A 19,541-nucleotide genomic window follows, 5' to 3' on the forward strand; every position below is an offset into this window, starting at 1 on the left:
CAGATGTAGCTCAGGTTGATGCCTGTTATTTCTCAGAAGGAAAATTGATAAATGGATAAAAGCACTTAAATCAAAAGACCAGGACAAGAACAAAATAATTCTAATGAAAAGAGAAAAAGGGGACTTCCCTGGTGGCGCAGTGGTTGAGAGTCTGCCTGCCGATGCAGGGGACATGGGTTCGTGCCCCGGTCCGGGAAGATCCCACATGCCGCGGAGCGGCTGGGCCCGTGAGCCATGGCCGCTGAGCCTGCGCGTCCGGAGCCTGTGCTCCGCGACAGGAGAGGCCACAACAGTGAGAGGCCCACATACCGCCAAAAAAAAAAAAAAAAAAAAAAGAGAGAAAAAGGAATGATTAATGATTTTTTTAAGTTAATGTAATAGAATACAATCAGTCGAATTGGTAAATATCCAAGACCTAGTGATTTGGGAAAAAAAGCATTAAACACTATCTTAATGCAGACAAAATGAGAGAAGTCACAAATACACCAAATTAGGAAGAAACGTAAATGTCCAATATGAAAATAAATATTTACACAATGTACTTTAATAAATAATGGATTGCATATTCTAGACAAATTCAAATTTCCAAAGTAAATTAAAGAAGGAAAAAAAAAAACCCTGAAGAGCCAATAACCAGGGAAGAAATTTTAAAGTTGTCAAAAAGTAATTAAATGAGGAGAAGAGATAAATCTCCTGTATAGAAAATTCCAAATAATTTACTTAGTTACTCTGCCCTCAAGAAGGTGGAACTTAATCCCCAACCTCTGAGTGTCTAATGACTTGCTTCCAAAGAGTAAAGGATGGAAATGGGGGGAAAGGTAACTTTAGAGTAGAGGAACCTGACAATTCCCAGCCACATAATCAAGGTTAACACACTAAGTGACAGGTCTTGTTGATTGCCTGTACCCTTGATATGATGTGATGAAAACAGCACCTTACCTCTGTGGTATTCCCCCCCCAAGCCCATAACTATCTCATCATGAAAAAAAATTGGACATACTCGAATTATGGGATATTCTTCAAAACACCAGTAACACTCAAAACTGCCAAGGTCATCAAAAACAAGTAAAGTCTGAGGAAATGCCACAGCCTAGAGAAGATTAAGGAGACATGATAACTAAATATTCAAGTAATCCACAGGAAGGCAGGAGAAAGAAAACAGAGAAAGAACCAAAAACAAAAAAGGAAAAACAGAAAAATAAAATGGCAAACTTAGTATCTAACATCAATACTTACATTAAATATAAAAGGTCTAAATAAATCACTGAAAAGACAGATTTGAAGAGTGGATTAAGAAATAAAAATGACCCAACTATATGCTGCCTACAAGAAACTCATTTTAACTATAATGTTAAAGAGAGGCTGAATATTTAAAGGATGGAAAGAGACATACCTTGCAAACATTTATCAAAACAAAGCAGGTGTGGCTATATTGAAATCAGAAAACACAGACTTTAGAGGAAAGAAAATTAAAAGGAACACAGATATTACATAATGACAAAATTATAATGATAAAATGACATGATGATTCAAATCACCAAGAAGACTTAACGATCCTAAATATGTATGAACCAAGCAACAGAGATGCAAACACACGGAAACACAAACTGGGAGACGAGAAAAGAGAAAGAAACAAATCCATAATTATAATTAAAGACTTCAACACCCTTCTCTCCTCAACTGATAAAATAACTAGAAAGAAAATCACAAGGATATAGAAGTCAACACCACCATCAACCAAAACAGTCTAATCAACATTTATACAACACTTCAACCAATAACAGCAGAATACATATTCCTTTCAAGCATCCACAGAACATAAACCAAAAGACCATATCCTTGGCCATAAAACAACCCTCAAAAAATGTACACAAATTGAATGATGCAGAACATGGTGTACCAATGTAGATTTTCTGCTTTTGATACTGTACTATAGTTAAGTGTGCTACAACCACTGGGGGAAACTGAGCACAGTACACAGGACCTCTCTGTGCCACCTTTCCAGTTTCTTGTGAAACTATAGCTGTATCCCAATATAAAGTTAAGAACAGTAGTAGGCCTCACATGAAAACTACAGACCAATTTCATACATTTACAAATACTTAAGTAAAAACCCTTCTACAAGTTCACGTATTAAATCTAGCACGACATTAGAAATAATAATGCATTATACCTTAACTATATAATATAGCCACGTAACACCTAAGGCTATTCTGTGCCAGATGACAGGCGAGGCTACAGAGACAGGTGTGGCTCCTTATTCTCATAGTGCGGACGAGGTAGAGAGGTCTCTGAAACTCAAAGGATGAGATGCACTCAGCCATGCAAGGAGACGGGAGAAGAACATTCTGGGGAGAGGGACTAGTAGAAGCAAAGGTCCTGAGGAGGAGAAAAGGAGGCCTATGCGTAGCCTACTCAGTAAACTGAGCTGTCAACATGATGACAGCACAGTCAGGAAGGGAAAGTGAGGATGACATGAGGCGGGACAGGAAACCACAGTCAGATCATGCAGGGTTCGGAAGGAATTGGATCTCATGATGTAGGTGATAAGAAGCCACTACAAATAGAAATATGCTGCTGAAAGGTTCTCACATAAGACACGGAGTGGTGTGACGTACACTTCCATATCACATGGAGGATTTAATTCTGAGACGGAAGAGAAAATGCAATGTCTGATGCCCATACGATGTGACATATAAAGATAGAGCATAAGTGTGCTAGAGATGAATAAAAATGGATGAAACGACCAGAAGATACCTAGTATTCACGAGTCATTAAACATACATAAGACATCTGGGCCCTAAACGTTCATGATACACTAAATATTAAACTAAATACTAAAATAGCAGATACCAATACATGAAGTTTTAATTAAGCCACACATTGGTGACATCTACTCAGGTGTGTTCTTTGCTTAAGAAACACAAATAAAACCCATGGATGGTCAGCAAGTTCACTGGCAAGTACGGCCAGGGCCAACTATACATGTCGCTCCAAGTATGTGCTGTTGGCCTGAGATACTTTCCATCGGTGGGAACTGTTCCTCAGACGCAACTCTGAGGAAGGCTGATGCAGCCTGGGGGTGCGGGGGGAGAGCATACGAACACACTGTTCCTCAGGATTCAGGTGGAGTGTACTTCACTCTGCTTGCACCCTATTAAAAGGTGTTAATTTACCCTATGCCTTACTTCTCACTATACGCACTTAATTGGGTCAATAAATCACGTGATGTGAGTTTTTTTTATTTGATCTGTGATCCCCTATGTCCAATGACCCTTGGTTACTTTGCCTGGTAGTATATTGGGAGGTAATCATTACATCAGGGTAATTACCTACATGATAGTAGGCAAACTGAGGTAAATTAAAGATGCATATTGTAAACCCTACACCAACCATTAAAAGGTAAAATACTCAACTGATATAAAAGGTGGCTGGAAAAGACAGAAATAAATGAGAAAGAAGAACAGAAGATGCGACATGAAACTAGTAGTAAGATGGTAGATTTAAATATTTTTAATGAAAATGTTCTAAACACCTCCAAAAGAAGACTAATATTGTAAGAATGGATAAAGAGGTAAAATCAAAGTACATCTATCTCCAGGAAAACACCTTTAAATACAAAGATGTAGACAGGTTAAAAGTTAAGGGATGGGAAAAGATATGCCTACTAACACTAATCAAAGAAAGCTGCATGGGCTTCCCTGGTGGCGCAGTGGTTGAGAGTCCACCTGCCGATGTGGGGGGCGCGGGTTCGTGCCCCGGTCCGGGGGGATCCCACATGCCACGGAGCGGCTGGGCCCGTGAGCCGTGGCCGCTGAGCCTGTGAGCCCGGAGCCCATGCTCCGCAGCGGGAGAGGCCACGACGGTGGGAGTCCCGCGTACCGCAAAAAAAAAAAAAAAAGAAAAAAAAAGAAAAAGAAAAAGAAAGCTGCAGTGGTGATACTAACATCAGACAAAGTGGGTTTTAGAACAAAGAATATTACCAAGGAGAAAGAGGAGCATCTCATAATGATAAGGAGATCCATTCCTCAAAATGACACATAATCCCAAATTTAATTTTTACATGGAATGACAGAGCTTCAAAGCAGAAAACAAAAGTGATATAACTGAAAGGGAACTAGCCAAAGACACAATTTTAGCCAGAGACACTATTACCCCTCTCTCAGTAAGTGACAGACAAGTAGACAGAAAACCAGTAAAGACACAGAAGACTTGAGCGACACTAACAACCAACTTGACTTAATTGACATTCACAGGACATTCCAACCAACAACAGCAGTTACACATTCTCCACAAGTATATAGGAAACATTTACCATAGACTGGGCCATAAAACAAGTCTGAAGAAATTGCACAGGATGCAAATCATACAAAGTATGTTCTCTAACCACAATGTAATTAAGTTGTAATCAATAAAAAATACATTTGGGCCCCAAATATGGGAAAACTAACTAACAGACTTCTAAATAATCCATGAATCAAAGAAGAAATCACAAAGGAAATTAGAAATTATGTTGAACTAAATGAAAATGACATAAAACATATCCAAATTGAAACTAGGACAGTGCTTAGAGGGATATTTATAGTACTAGGTGATTACAGTAATAAAACAGAGAAGTCACAAACTGATGACCTCAGCATCTCTTAAAAAATCCGAATAAGAGCAAAAAATGAAACCCAAAGGAAATAGAAAAGGTGTAATAAAGAACAGAAATTAATGAAAAAACAAATAGGAAAAACAATCCATAAAACCAAAAGCTAGTTCCTTCAGAGGGCAAATAAAGGCAGTAAACCTCTAGCTAACTAAATTAGAAGGGAAATAAAAAGAGAACACTCAATTTTTCATCACTGTTCAAAAAAGCAGTATCAGAAATGAGAGGGAGGCATCACTATAGATTCTCAGACACTAAAAGGATAATAAGGTAACACCATAACAACTTCATGCCAAGAAATCTCACAGCTTAAATGAAATATACAAATTCCTTGAAAGATACCAAAAGAAATAAACTGAATAACCCTCTATCCAGTAGTGAAAATGAATTTGTACTTTAAAAGCTTCCCACAAAGATAACTTCAAGCCCCAGTGGCTTCACCGGTTATTTTTACTAAACATTTAAGGAGAAAATAAATACCAATTCTAAAAGAAAATTTTTCCCAAAAATTTGCAGAAGAGGGAACATGTTCCAACTCATTCCCTGGGACCAACACTACCCTGATACAAAAAAACAGAAAAAGATTATAAGGAAAGAAGACTATAGAACAATATCCTTCATGGACATAGTCACAAAAATACTTAAAATTTTTACTAAATCAAATCCAGCATTATATATTAAAAAAATACAGCATGATCACATGGGTTTTTAACTCCAGGCGGCAAGACTGTTTTAACGTACAAAAATCAATCAATAAATTCACCATATTAAAAAATGTTTTAAAGTGATTACATGATGATTTTAAGAGATAAAGAAAAAAAATCCATCAGTGAAATCTCTCAGCAAACTAGGAATGAAAGGGAACTTCTCAACCTGCTAAAGGATTCTAACAAAACCCAATGGTTCAAATCAGACATAACGCTTTCTCCCTAGGAAAAAGTAAGTATGCTCAACAAAAGAAGCCAGGGATTCATTAAAAAAGAAGAGTCCATCCCTTATTACTAGTTTATATAAAATTCTAGGAAATGTAACCTAATCTACAGAGACAAAGTAAATTAATAGTTGCTTGGGACAGGAATGGGGGTAGGGAGGGATGGGTTAAAAATAGGCACAAGGAAATGTTGGTGATGATGGGTATGTTCATTCATTATCTTGATTGAATATTTATGTAAAAACTCATCAAATTATATTGATACACTTAATATATGCAGCTTACATATGTCAATACAGACAATAAACAAAATACAGTGAATGAATGATAAATATGGCATTTCAAGTCACCATCATGATGAATTACATCAACGAACACCACTGAAAGAATTTGGTGATGGTGAGAGGGAGGTATGGGGAAGAGAAAAGCTGGACTTGTAGTCGTTCCTCACAACAAAGTTATTTTGGAGCAAAGATTTAGGATTTAATGATAAAACCATAAATGTATAGAATAAAAGATGGATTAATACTTTATAACCTTGTCGAAGAGAAGTTCTTTCCTAACAGAAGCTATAAGCAAAAAAACCTGATAAATTTGACTCTGATATTAAAAAGCACACGGGTCAAAATACAAACAACTGACAATTTAAAACAGCTGTCCCCAACCTTTTGGGCACCAGGGACTGGTTTCGTGGAAGACAATTTTTCCACGGACCGGAGTGCGGGGATGGTTTGGGGATAATTCAAGTGCATTACATTTATTGTGCACTTTATTTCTATTATTATTACGTTGAAATATATAATGAAATAATTGTACAACTCACCATAATGCTGAGGCTGAGCTAAGGCGGTAATGTGAGCAATGGGGAGCAGCTGTAAACACAGATAAAGCTTCACGCACTGGCCCACCGCTCACCTCCTGCTGTGCGGCCAGGTTCCTAACAGGCCAAGGACCACGGGTACTGGTCCGTGGCCCAGGGCTTGGGGACCCCTGATTTAAAAGACCAGTAACACTCAGTTGTGAGTATGGCAAGGCAGGTGTTGTTTTATACTACTGCTGCGTGGGGAATTTTATATTACCACTCCAGAGAGTAATATTAAAATACAAAAGATGTATATACTTTGGTATAATATGCAACTTTTAAGAACGTATCCTATAGAAACTCACACAGATGTACAAAGATATTCTCTGTTCAGTGCTGCTCATATTAGCAGAAAGTTGGGGGGGGAAACCTGAAATGTCCGTCAGTGGGGATTGGCTAAATAAATTGTGCTAATACAAAAAATATTATATGGCCATCAAATAGAACAAATAATACATATGGGTGTACATACATACATACACATACACACACACACACACACACACACACCCTGCTGCCATGGACATTGTAAAGTAAGACAGATATAAAATATATTATTTAGTAGGGTCCCATTTTTTTAAAAAAAAGAAGAGAGAGATAATACATATGTGGGGGACTTCCCTGGCAGTCCAGTGTCTAAGACTCCACACTCCCAATGCAGGGGGCCTGGGTTCGATCCCTGGTCAGGGAACTTGATCCCACATCCTGCAACTAAGAGTTCACATGCCGCAACTAGAGATCCCGCATGCCGCAACTAAAGATCCCGTGTGCCGCAACAGAGATCCCACATGCTGCAACTAAGACCTAGTGCAGCCAAATAAATAAATAAATATTTTTTAAAAAATACATACATGAAAAACAATGAGGAAAATATGCATCAAGCTGTAGGCTGTGATATTATGGAAGAATTTCCCATTCTATCTTAGACATTTCTGTACGATCTGAACTTTTTACAAGCATGTATTGTTTTTGTTGTCAGAAAAAAATAAACCAAAAAATCCTGAGTAATAACTTGCCCTTACTGGCATCTCATCATAGTGTTTCTCCAATTTGGTACCTCTAATAAATCCAAAACGCAATTCACTTGCTAGAGCTATTTAAAAAGCTCTCCTTTCCCCATAAATCTGTAAACTGCTTTACTGCATCAGATTTCCTGGCTCAGCTTGAAAATCCTTTGCAGCGAGGGGGTAAGCACATAAATTCTGCTTTTTCTTGCTCATCCAAGAAAACAAACGCAAAGAGCATCAAAAGCAAATGCTAGTAGATGTTTGCTGCTTTAATCAAAACTAGTAACTTTTTACTGATATTTCCATAGTCTCAAAAAAGTGGGTATCTCAATAATTTTGTTCATGAATAAACTTATGGGGTCCTACATTACTGAGGAACTTTCAGATAACATAACATTCACTGGTCATATATTGAGAATGAATGATCACTGCTTTTAAACTTGGCTCTTCCAGTACCTCTTTGTATATACCACAAGCTACCTCACCTTGTTCTATCTATCAAAGGGCCCCAAACACACAGGGCTTTGGAGTAGTGAGAATGGGCAAGGCCTGATGACCACAGTGGGCATTTTAACAGAAGCCTGAACCCAAAGTTGACCAATGGCCAATCACTGGGCATCCTCATATATTGCAGAGTTAGGAAAGAAGTAAAATTGAGTGGTATCACTAGTCATGGCCGAAATTCAGGGGAGCTACAACCACACTGCCTTTTGTGAGTACATTATACTGAAGAACACTGGCGCTTCCTACCGTTTCATCTTCCAATCCACCATCAAGGGGCGAAAGGTCAGCTGTGATTGAAGAAAGGGTCTAAATATAACAGCCATGCCTCACTTCCCTCACTTGTTCACTAATAAATCAAAACGTACTGAAAAACCAAAAGCAGGGAGGGCAATGTGCTGGGGACAAACGCGGTTTGGTTGTACATAGAGCAATTTCCTCCTGAAGCGAAAGTCACAATGTGACTGAGGATACAAGACAGGAAATCACCTACTGCAGCACTATCCAACAGAAATATAATGCAAGCCACGTATTTTTAATATTCTCAAAGCTGCAGTAAAAAAAGAAAAAGATAAAATTAATTTTAATAATATTCCATTTAGCCCAACACACCCAAAATACTGCCATTTAAACATGTAATCAATACAGGAAAATTAATCAGCTACGTTACACTCTTTTTTCCCTTGGAAATTTGGTATCTATTTGACACTCTGAGCGCATCTCAATTCAGACAGCCACGTTTCAAGTGCTCGTTGTGCTATATGTGGCTACTGGCTACCATATTGAAAAGCGCAGGTCTGCAGGAGAAATTTAATCAACAGCACAGGCAATGAGATGAGTGCAGGGGGACAGGCTCACATAAGTACCTAAGATTCACAGCCCTTCAAACAAGAACACCGCCTCTTCTTCCAGTACTATACTAATTCTTTTGCTTGTTCAAAATTTAATCCAGTGTTTGTTTTCTCTTGATTCTCCCTTATAACACCTTATTGGACCATGCGCCTCTTTTCACTGGTCTGTAACTCATTCTTGTTGAGGTTTCATTTATTTGCTATGCCCTAATTTTACACTTACTTCTTCACAAGTCTAATCCCACGATCAATTAAGAATAAAACCAAAAAAACACAAAAGCTTAACACTCTTAGGAAGTACATTATTTGACATCCTATCACTTTCTACTTCTACGGTTTGTAACTAGACCATCTCCTTACAGAGAAGGAAGAGGGAATAGTACCTGTTTCCTCAAAGTGAAGCCCAGGAACTAGAGCAGAACTAGAAACAAGAATGATGATGATATCATGCAAGATTACACTGACTTGGGAGAAGCCCTATGTAACACACTCCCAATATATGCTCTGTGATTGGCCAAAGATATCCTAAGCCCTATTTTAGCATTTTTTCAGTGGATATAACATGTAGTTTTTATCTTAATACAGTCCATCTTCTTTCAAACCATTTGGGCTGATGATGCAGTAACTAGTCATGCTTGAGTCCAAGTATACTGATAGAAGTTTATTTTACTTAGCTTCAACCCATTTATTCAGCTAACCAGATAACATGGTATTGATCAGATCAAAGCCATTAGTTCAGCTGCTGTATGGGCAACTTCACTTCATTCAATCCAGTATCAATACATTGCACACTGGCCCCAGAGAGTTATTCTGTAAATATCAGTTTACAGAACAGATCTGCGCAAATCCATCTCCTTCCTCACCCCCACTGAACAAAACACTTCGAAGTACATACTTTAATGGCAGTGTGTTAGCAGTGTATAAAATCATCTTCGTATACACCAGGAATTGGTTACAGAGCTCCATCTTACAGTCTACAGAATCCCTGATAGGTATCCATGTAGACTGAAGATTCAGATTTATCCCCTGCATCCAGTAAGTACTCTTTGTGTAACTTTTAAAGTAACCTCCTGAGTCAAGCATTTTGAAATTTTAATCAAGTCATGTTTTCTATTTTAGCAACTCATGCTCAAGTGCAGAGCAGCACTTATTAATGGCATATTGGACACAAGCTTGCAGACGCTTAAACTTATAAGTAACTTGTCATTTTAACCCTGAGACCCAATTCACATTAGATGGGCTGCAACTAGAATGGAGCAAAGTAATTTTAGAAGCCTGATGAACGCTCAGGATTGGAAACATTCCTTAAATGGGATGAGGCTACCAGTCTGTACTACTTTGGTATTTCAGGGACTAAATCCTTTAGGTTCCAAAGGTTGGTAAAGAGGCTCTTTTCTAAATATACAGTTGACTTGGAAGATTTACTCAAGCTTGCTTCAACTGCTATCCTCGAGAACTGTTAAAACAATATAATTGTCAAACTCGTGTGCTGTTAATCCCATTTTTATTGTTAACATTTGCCAATGAGATTGCTCTTTAATTGTCTGCTCTGGAATAGACACATAAAATATCATGACAGCAATATTTTGGCACATATTGGAAAATCTGCTATGAATATAGATTTTTTTTCCAATAAAATACAGGTTGCCCATATTACTTGGCATTAAAATGATTTACGGAAGTAGGTCAAAACATAAACCACTGAAATAAAATGAAGAGAGATTAGAGTTATAGCAAAACCCAAAGGCTGATCCATCCAAATTCATACTTAAGACACATTTCAAAGCAATATCTACTCTTTGGAAAGTGGCAAAGGAGAAAGAAGAATGCTTTCCATCCTGCTTGCCAAGCAACTCTGCACTCAAAAATCAAGCCACCAGGTCCTCCTATGATTGACTTTCTCCAGGAGCCCACATTTATTGAGCAGATCCAGACTGCCTCAGAGTCATAGACCCTGAAGGCTGTATGTGGGAATTGAGTCAGCTAAAATCGATGCAGGCTGCCTGAGCCTCCACTCCCCTCAACACAGCTGCCTTGTGCTGCCAGTGAAAATGCGGTGTCTGCCAGGGAAGCAGCACCGAGCTGCTGTGACAGCTCCCTTTTGTAAGCTATCAGCTACCTGGTTCTTCCCACCGCTTGGCCTGCCAAGAGTGGGGACACTTGCAGCTGGAACACAGGATTAAAAACATCCTGCCTGTTCTCTGGCCTGAATGTGGTGTTAGAACTCCTGGACCCTTAGATGAGATCTCTGAGACCGGCTCTATCTTTTAAGCTCCCTTCCCACAGTCCCTTTGGCTGATGTCAAAAGCCTCGCTGATGGAGTCCTACGGGTGACTCCCAGAATCCAGCTTTCAACCCATTTCAAGTTTCCAGTATAAGCCCGTGATCCTAATCCTGATCCTCTCCCAGACCCAACCTCAATGGCCAGGCAGCAGAGGGGCTCAAAAAGTCTTCTTTTAAATAGAGGATCCTGATTTTTTTTAATTTTTAAATTGAAGTATAGTTTATGTACAATATTATATAAGCTACAAGTGTACAAGATATTGATTCACATCTTTTCAAGGTTATACTCCATTTACAGTTATTATAAAATACTGGCTATATTCCCCATGTACAATATAGCCTTGCAGCTTATTTTATTCATAATAGCTTGTACCTCTTAATCCTCTACCCCTATATCGCCCCTCCTCCCTCCCCTCTCCCCACTGGTAACCACTAGTTTGTTTAGAGGACTGTGATTTTGAAGAGCATAAATTATTTGCAAAGCCAACAAATAAGAAAGAACCACAGCCCTGCGGGAATCTGGTCCCAAACTACTCACTCCCTACCATCTCTCCACGGCCCTGGTGCAGGCACATTTAAGTACTCACCACCCCCAAAGCTGGAATGCCCCCTCTCCTCACAACAAGCCGCTCAAGGCCCTTGTTCAAAGGTTACTTCTTCTGTGAAACTCCTCTCCCTACACGGAGCAGAGCCAATCACTCCCTCCCCTGGAGTTCACAGTATTCTCTTTCTCCCTTGAGAAACCTCCTACCAAACAGGATGACAAATTTAGAATTCTGCTGCCTTCATTTTCACCTCCCTCCAAGCCTGCAGGAAAGACATGGAAGCTGACTGCAATTCCTGCCCACCAGAAGAAACAGCTTTGCTTTGTAATGAAAAACATCTAGGAGAGGATGTCTTACACTGTGGGTAAGAGCATATCGTACGAGGAACTCTAGAAAACAACGATGTTATAAAGCCCATTATCAGGCTCTAAGTACATCAAACCGAAGATGGAAAACAGTTATGTGCTAAGAGTGAAGAAAAAAATCATCAAGAGGTCACAGTGGACCACCAGCTAAACGAGTCTAATGCTGCTGTGTTTTTTAATGAGTGGCTAAAAGACACAAGCAGTAGCCAAAGGGTCTTGTACAATCTTTTCATTACGTCTCGTTCTGATCAAACCATTGCTAGAAGCTGCTATATATATGCCAGACACCACCTAGGCCCTTGAACTTAGAAACCAAACCCAACTGAAGTATACACTGTGTTTTCTTGAATCCAGGAATCCATCAGTTCTAAGATACACCATTATTTTATCAAGCACTAAAGAAGAAAAATGCTGCCAATTAAACTATGGCATGGTTTCTTATTACTTAGAATTTTCATTTTATTTTTATTGAAAGAGCGCTTTTAAACTTAGACATATTTTTCTAATATATCGTTCTTGGGCACTAATAAAAAGAAAAATAAAACTGAAGTGAATTGGTTAAGGCAATGACAACCAGGTCACCTGGCTGAAAGCAACTGTAAAATGTCATTGGTTTGGGAAGTATAGCCTGGATTCAGAAATGTTAAAATATGAGGGGGAAAAAAAAAAGTACAGCATAGAATCAATAAAATATTATGTCTAGCTCGGTGACAAAAATTTAGAAAGGATAAGGTAATAGTTCATAGGATAACTGCTACAAAGATACTTCATTGATTAAAAATGTATTTATACAGAGAAAAAAGTAGTGATTATTCAACTCAAGAAAGTCAAAAATAGAATAGGGATTCAATAATGTTTTTCAAATACATCAAAAGTCCTGTCCCAAAAAGCAGTGATTTCCAACAGTTTTTTTTCTTTACTTTTTCTTAGCAGCAGGACCTCTTTTCAAAATAAGGGCCTACAAAACACTTGAGTATGGAGCTGTTCCGGCAGGAGGAAAAGCCTCCTCCCAGAAATGCCTCCGAGGTCACAGGGCTCAGGGCAAGTTGAAATCCTGACCTGGAAAGTATATGTCACTTCTACGCACCCCCAACGACAGCTACAACACAATGACAGGGGTTTCAATGGTGGCATTAATCAGTTAAACATTTGCGCAATATGAAGCCTTGCTAGGTGCTTGTTATACAAAGATTCATCACGTATGGAGGGGTTTCGGTAACATACACGGAAGAATTTTCCATGTGTGGGATTTTAGACCTTGAGATGATTGCCAAAGGCTGGGTAGAGAACTTTCTATCAGTCACAAAAGGAGCTGTATTGACCTCAGCAGGTCAGAAGCCCTCCTGGCACAGCAAGGGGACGAGTCACATCCATGAGTTTAAGGTCCAGTCTAGCTCCAGCTCTCTCTGTCTGCAGCACCAAGTCTCTTTTCAAGTGCAAGCCAGAGGTGGCTGAATGTGGACAGCTTTGGCTCCTGCCCCCTGCCCAACCGTGCAGCCGAACCCAACATTAACGGCCCCCGTGGCCCTCCAAAAGCAAATCCAACTCCACAACGAATTAGCAAGTGATGTATGTCCTACTGAAGGTGGGAGATGCACATACCACTGGGCAAAGCTTAAAAATCCCCACTAGACAGCTGATGATCTCCATGGGTCTTCATCTCCTTTTTCTCCCTTTCTTCTCCTGATACTACCTCTAAAATCCCCGTTGACTATTTGAAGCAATACAATTCTCTTAGCATGGCAGCTCTGGGTCATCTTGTTGTCACTTGAGCGTGCTTTGGGAATACTACGCATGCCCACCCCTACTCCCCGCCTAACTCAAATAGCTCAGCAAACCCAACAGCTCTCCACCAAAAAAAAGGGCGATCTGCAGCTAAGAAAAATAATGTTTTTACCATACAGCCCTATCAGCACACAAACAACTTGTAGATTAATAATTTAGGATGATTAAACAGGGCTAATCTTCCATTGGTAGGGTTATCAGACAATAACAGCTATTGCTCTACTGATGACCAAGGCAGGCTCGGCTGATCTGACTGCGGACATGTCCCCCTCCTTTGTCCCTTGCACTGTCAGTCAGCTATGGAGGGAAACATTTTGGTAAAGAGAGGACAACCCACTAAGGTACAAGAGAACACTTCTTTGGCTAAGGGCACTCCCTTGCTATAAGTACCAACTGAGTTTTCAGCCTAATTCTCAGATTTCTATTTAGTATAAATAGGGATTTATCAGAAGTGAGAAAAGCCAACCCTACGTCCCATTTTATTCTCTACACATAGGAACCAGAGAGGAAAGGTTTTCTTTAACCGATGGTTTTCAATCAAGTTGTGTCCTACGAATGGAAAAAATGGTGTACAGAAGCTAAGCTATTCTACGTTCTGAAGAAGACAACTTCTGCCCATAGGCATAAAATTGTTGATCTGACCCAGTGATGACAAAGTCAGAGAGCTTCATGGTGAAAATCAGAAAATTCATATTGAAGCACAGTGATCGTCATTCTGCCTTTCCTCCACAAACCAACCTCAGATACAGTATTCTTTCTATATTAGATAACATAGTTTTTAACTTTATAGAAATAAAATGCAAAGGATTTTCAGAAAGAGGGCAGGTCATTAAACAGCATCCCTACACAATTTCAGAGCTGGACAAGAGCTCATACAAGGAAACTGAGTCCTAATAAGGTTAAGTGACATGATGGACACACAATCCTTCTGGGCAGAGTTAGGGTTAGAACCCAACCAAACAACGTGCTCAAAACTTTAAAAACTTTTAAATTTCACTTGAATTTCAGACGCACATTTCTTCTCTTACCAGAATTACATCAAAAATGCGTGGGATCAGTTTGCTTTCTTCCACAAGTCTGTTAAAAAATGAAAAGATAATTTATTAATTATTTTAAAATTATTTAAACTGCTACCCTGGTATGGAGCATTGCAGCCCCATGTTTTATTGCTTAAATTCTGTGACCGAAAAATATTATGACTAAATACTCATTTTAATACACTAAACTACATCTAAACACAAGAAATATGAGGCTTCTTTGCAAATGACTATTAGCTTAGCCTCACTGGACTGTAGCAGGTAAAACCTCAGACTGATATTTATAAATGTAAAATTTTATTAAAGTTCACAATTATTATAAAGACTGTCAAAATAGGCAATGCCAGTTGAAATAATGTAACCAATCCTCCCTGTAGTTAAATTATTAGCATGCCACACTGTAATCTTTCATATATGCCTCATTAGTTATCTTCTCAGCATTAATGATTTAATGTACAATGATTTTTAATGATCTTTAAAAAAGGTAGACATCAATCACTCAATAGTTTCTAGGCACTTTCTCTCATCAAACCTAGTTATAAATTGTCATCTGTTCGTAACAGAAGAATTTTTTCATGCTACTTAAGGGAAAATAGCCTTGATTCAAAAGTGATAGTTTTTTAAGGACAATACTTCAATCTCTAAATATTCCTTTATTCCAGGGGTCAGTAAACTTTTTTCTATAAAAGGCCAAATAGTAAATATTCTAGGCTTTGCAGGCCACACAGTCTCTATAGCATCTACTTACCTCTGTCTCCATAATGTAAAAGCAGGCATAAATAATACATAAATGAATAGGCATGGCTGTGTTCCAATAAAATTTTATTTATAAGAACAGGCAGTGTCCCATATTTGGCCCACAAGCTATAATTTTCTGATCCTGCTCCAGTTAAAAAAAACAATCAGATTCCTTAACTTGACTAGAATTTACTTTGTAGGATAAACTACAGCACTTAAGACAAGCATGTTGTTTTCCTTGCATGTATGTGTTGTTTGTCTATTTCACAGAAAAGGCCAGGAGGACAGGAAGGGAATTATCGCCTGGCCTCCCTAGAGCTTGTTTGTCTATGATAATACATTGATGAAAGAAAAGCCTATGAGATTAGCCAAAAAAAAGATCACAGTGTTTTACAAATATCTGTTAAGGAAAAGTGAGATACAGAGAGAAGTCTCAGAGACTGAAGCACTTAGAAAGCCCTAGCTCAGTATCCAGCAAAAATAAACGCGATGATTTCTGTAGTCTCGACATATTAGAGGGAAAAGGTTTTGACTACAGATATTAAATTCATTTACATTCTCTCACTTTCCTGGGCAACTGAAGGCTCAGATGTGAGGATGGAGCTCCTTATACCACGCCTGGGCAGGACAGGAAATGCACAGACTCAGGAGCAAGCGCAACTTTACGTCAGCACATTCTTAATCCTCTTCCTCAGCTTCCTAGATGTTAACCATATCGTTTGCTAAATAGGTCTTTTTCAATTTTTATGATATATACTTTTATTAGGCCCAGGCTGAAAGAGCCAAGCACATACATCTCCAAGTGGCCCTAGCAACCACAGCCAAGAAAGTCACAGGGACACAGGCACCACTGCCTCCCCAACGGTACCTAGAAGTGACAGCTCCCTGTATCACAGTCTACCCCAACATTCAGATCCAGAAGCAGCCACTCACAACACCAGCCTCTCTATGATGGTATTTTAAAATACATTCTATTACTAACATATGATTACATAAACAACCTTAATTCTTTCTTAAAAATTGCAACTAGTTCGTCTCCTGGTCTCTGCATGACGAGCAGGCTGGCCTGCACTACCTCTTAAGTCTCCTTCAAGTTCTAACACTTCGATCCTCACATTCTTCTGAACACAATCAACCAGAAAAATTTCGTTCTTTGATTTGACTAACACATAATTTAGAGCCACATGTGGTAAATAAAAAGGGAACTCAAGCTAAATAAAATCACTTTTAGTGAAAAAAATTTTTTTCTATGACATTTTCTGTGACTCGTGCACTAACCTCACATGTAATCCCAAAAGCACTCTAAAGCAGGTATGGGACAACGGTGGCTGCATACACTTACAACTATCTGAGGCAGCATCTTTCCAGACCATGGGAAGTGACTGATAAGTGGGCAATGAGTTTACTGGCTACTGAGTAGCATTTTCTTAATTTAAAACAATACAATAGAAAATATTCAAGGGTGTCACACACAGTATTGTCCGTGGCATTTTTATTTCACTTATGGCTCTGAATACGTGTACTGGGTAGTGACATAAAATGCATTTTGTTTTATTGTGAGTTGTATATAAAATATCTGAAATCCACAGATTTTAGACTGCTTTAGAGATCACAGTTTTCAATATGTTCTTAAATTTTGATTTTAAAAATACGTCTCCTTACTTTAAGCATCTCCTTTCATATCATCATAAGTCCAATTAGTAGCTCGGTTCTCAAATGATCAACCCTTGATGTGCTCTGAGTAATGGAGCTCTCTTGCTCTGACCTGGTCCTCTGGGGAGCAGCTCCGGTGCTCAGGCCTCTGTAGAGCAGGGAGGAGGAGGCTTACCTCTAAGCGAAGTGGATGTGGCCGGTTCTCAGGGATTTATTCAGGCAGCAGGTCTTAAGTCATCACAGAGACTTTGGAAAATCATGACTCAAAAGGCTACCTTGGGTTTCCCTGGTGGCGCAGTGGTTGAGAGTCTGCCTGCCAATGCAGGGGACACGGGTTCGTGCCCCGGTCTGGGAAGATCCCACATGCCGCGGAGCGGCTGGGCCCGTGAGCCATGGCCGCTGAACCTGCGCGTCGGGAGCCTGTGCTCCGCAACGGGAGAGGCCACAACAGTGAGAGGCCTGTGTGTACCGCAAAAAAAAAAAAAAAAAAAAAAAGGCTATCTTATCCGGGGGCTCTGTTGTGGTTGGCCCCCATGATTTAAATGACCAGTATCATCTTACTACGAGTCTGTTATTTCCTAAATTTGAAAAGAATGAAATTTCTATGGTTTATAGACAGCCTGAAGGACAGGAAGGGAAAAGATTTATCTGAATTTTTTAAACCAAAAACAAAGTAGAGATCTTTTTAAAATTATCCCAAATCTTCAAAGGACTGTGACGCTAGTAACTGTAGCACAGTAAACTTTTCTTCCTTTATGTTAGCCATCTAAGCACACTGTATTTAAGTAATTCCAGATGATTAAATTGAAATATACTGCCCTTTCCAAATTCCATTCTTGGGACTACTTTACCTTGGGTTTTTTGTTGGAGAGGGGCGGTTCTTCTTCCCCTTAACAGTGTAATTTAATGATAAGATTGTACATGGTGAAAGAGTTTTCCGTACAAGGTTTTATTACAGGAGATTGACTGAGACTTTGTATATATGTGGTTTATGTTATTAACAAAAGAGGTGCTGTTTGAATTAGAAAATTTTGAATGAATTTATGAAAATCTTTAGGATACATTATTTGGCATTCTAACTCCCTCCTGTTCTTAATGTAAATGTTGCCACTGGTATTGGGAAATTTTTAAAAATCTATTTATTGATCAATTATTTATTGATAATTTTTAATTGATAAATCATTTATTGATAACATTTTCATGTATTTATTAATGCTTGATAACTCATTTAAAATACCATGTATTTAAATTCTGATAAATACTTAAAGTTGAGATTTATCTCTGGAAGCTATAAGCACAAATTTTAAGAAGATTTTATCACAAAATGTGCTAAATGATTACCAAAAAGACTAAAATGTATACTTTAAATAATAGGTCAACACTTTTGACGTAAGAAACAACAATTGCGTTCGAGGTAAAGTTATTATCAGTGACCTATGGAATCATGGCGGCCTTGCTTTTTCTCTATTTTCTGGCACAATTACATTTCATATAATTTGAAAATAGGGCTAAATATAAAGTAAGCCTAGCAATATTTAGATATAAAAGACTAGTTGCAACACAGGAAAAATTGGTACAGGGAGATCACTCCTGTTCTGTTCAGAGAGCTATTAACACTTGGTTGGGTTGAATTTCAAACCATTATTAGCATTCTTTAAAATTTTCCTTTAAAACTTAGAAGGAGGTGCAGGGAGAGGAAGGCAGAGGATCTCCACCTGCTCTTTGCTCAGTTTTGCAGGACAAAGAAAGTGGTCCCCAAAAGCAATAAAACAGGCCTACAGAGACACAGGGGTCCACCCATGGAGCTGCACTGTCTTGAGTTTGCTTCCTCGCTTGAAGTTTTTATCTACCCCTGGGGTAGAGACCATACACAGGAAGAAGGGCCACAAGTCTAGAGCCAAAGGCCCCAACAGTCAACCCTATCCATCAGGGACAATGTCCTCCCCAAAGGGCTTCTCCACACACTGTCTCTGCATTTCTGGAATCCATCTGGTCATACAGATCTTACTTAGTACTGGAGACATTTCTTCGTGGATACTATCTCAAGTTATGGTTAACACTCTTGAACCCTTGTCATGGGCTAATCTTATAACTCAAAATCGATGCCTTTAAGCTCAGTCAAGTCAAATAGCTTGACAGACAAATATCATATGATATAGCTAATATATAAATGAATCACTTTGCTGTACACCTGAAACCAATACAACATTGTAAATAAATTATACTTCAATAAAATTTTTTTTAAAAAATGGCTTGACATATACATAACCAAACATAAAAACAAAATTCAACTTCTATCAGAGATATATGCACAGGATACAGAGGACTAGAC

The 19,541-nt window shown here is 38.8% G+C and overlaps 1 protein-coding gene across 11 annotated transcripts in view; it reads right to left on the minus strand.

Annotated features, from left to right (window-relative positions):
- The window catches only part of ULK4 (unc-51 like kinase 4), a 523,422-nt gene that overhangs the window by 282,461 nt on the left and 221,420 nt on the right, over nucleotides 1-19,541 (minus strand). For all 11 annotated transcript variants that reach the window (XR_009565989.1, XR_009565987.1, XR_009565986.1 and 8 more), the window contains one exon: nucleotides 14,810-14,858. Coding sequence is in view for 1 of the 11 variants with exons in the window: in XM_030846182.2 (XP_030702042.2) it covers nucleotides 14,810-14,858 (49 nt within the window). In the remaining 10 variants the exon portion in view is untranslated. The remainder of the gene's footprint in view (nucleotides 1-14,809; nucleotides 14,859-19,541) is intronic.

The sequence above is a fragment of the Globicephala melas genome, chromosome 11, assembly GCF_963455315.2.
Source record: "Globicephala melas chromosome 11, mGloMel1.2, whole genome shotgun sequence".
Lineage (NCBI taxonomy): Eukaryota > Metazoa > Chordata > Mammalia > Artiodactyla > Delphinidae > Globicephala > Globicephala melas.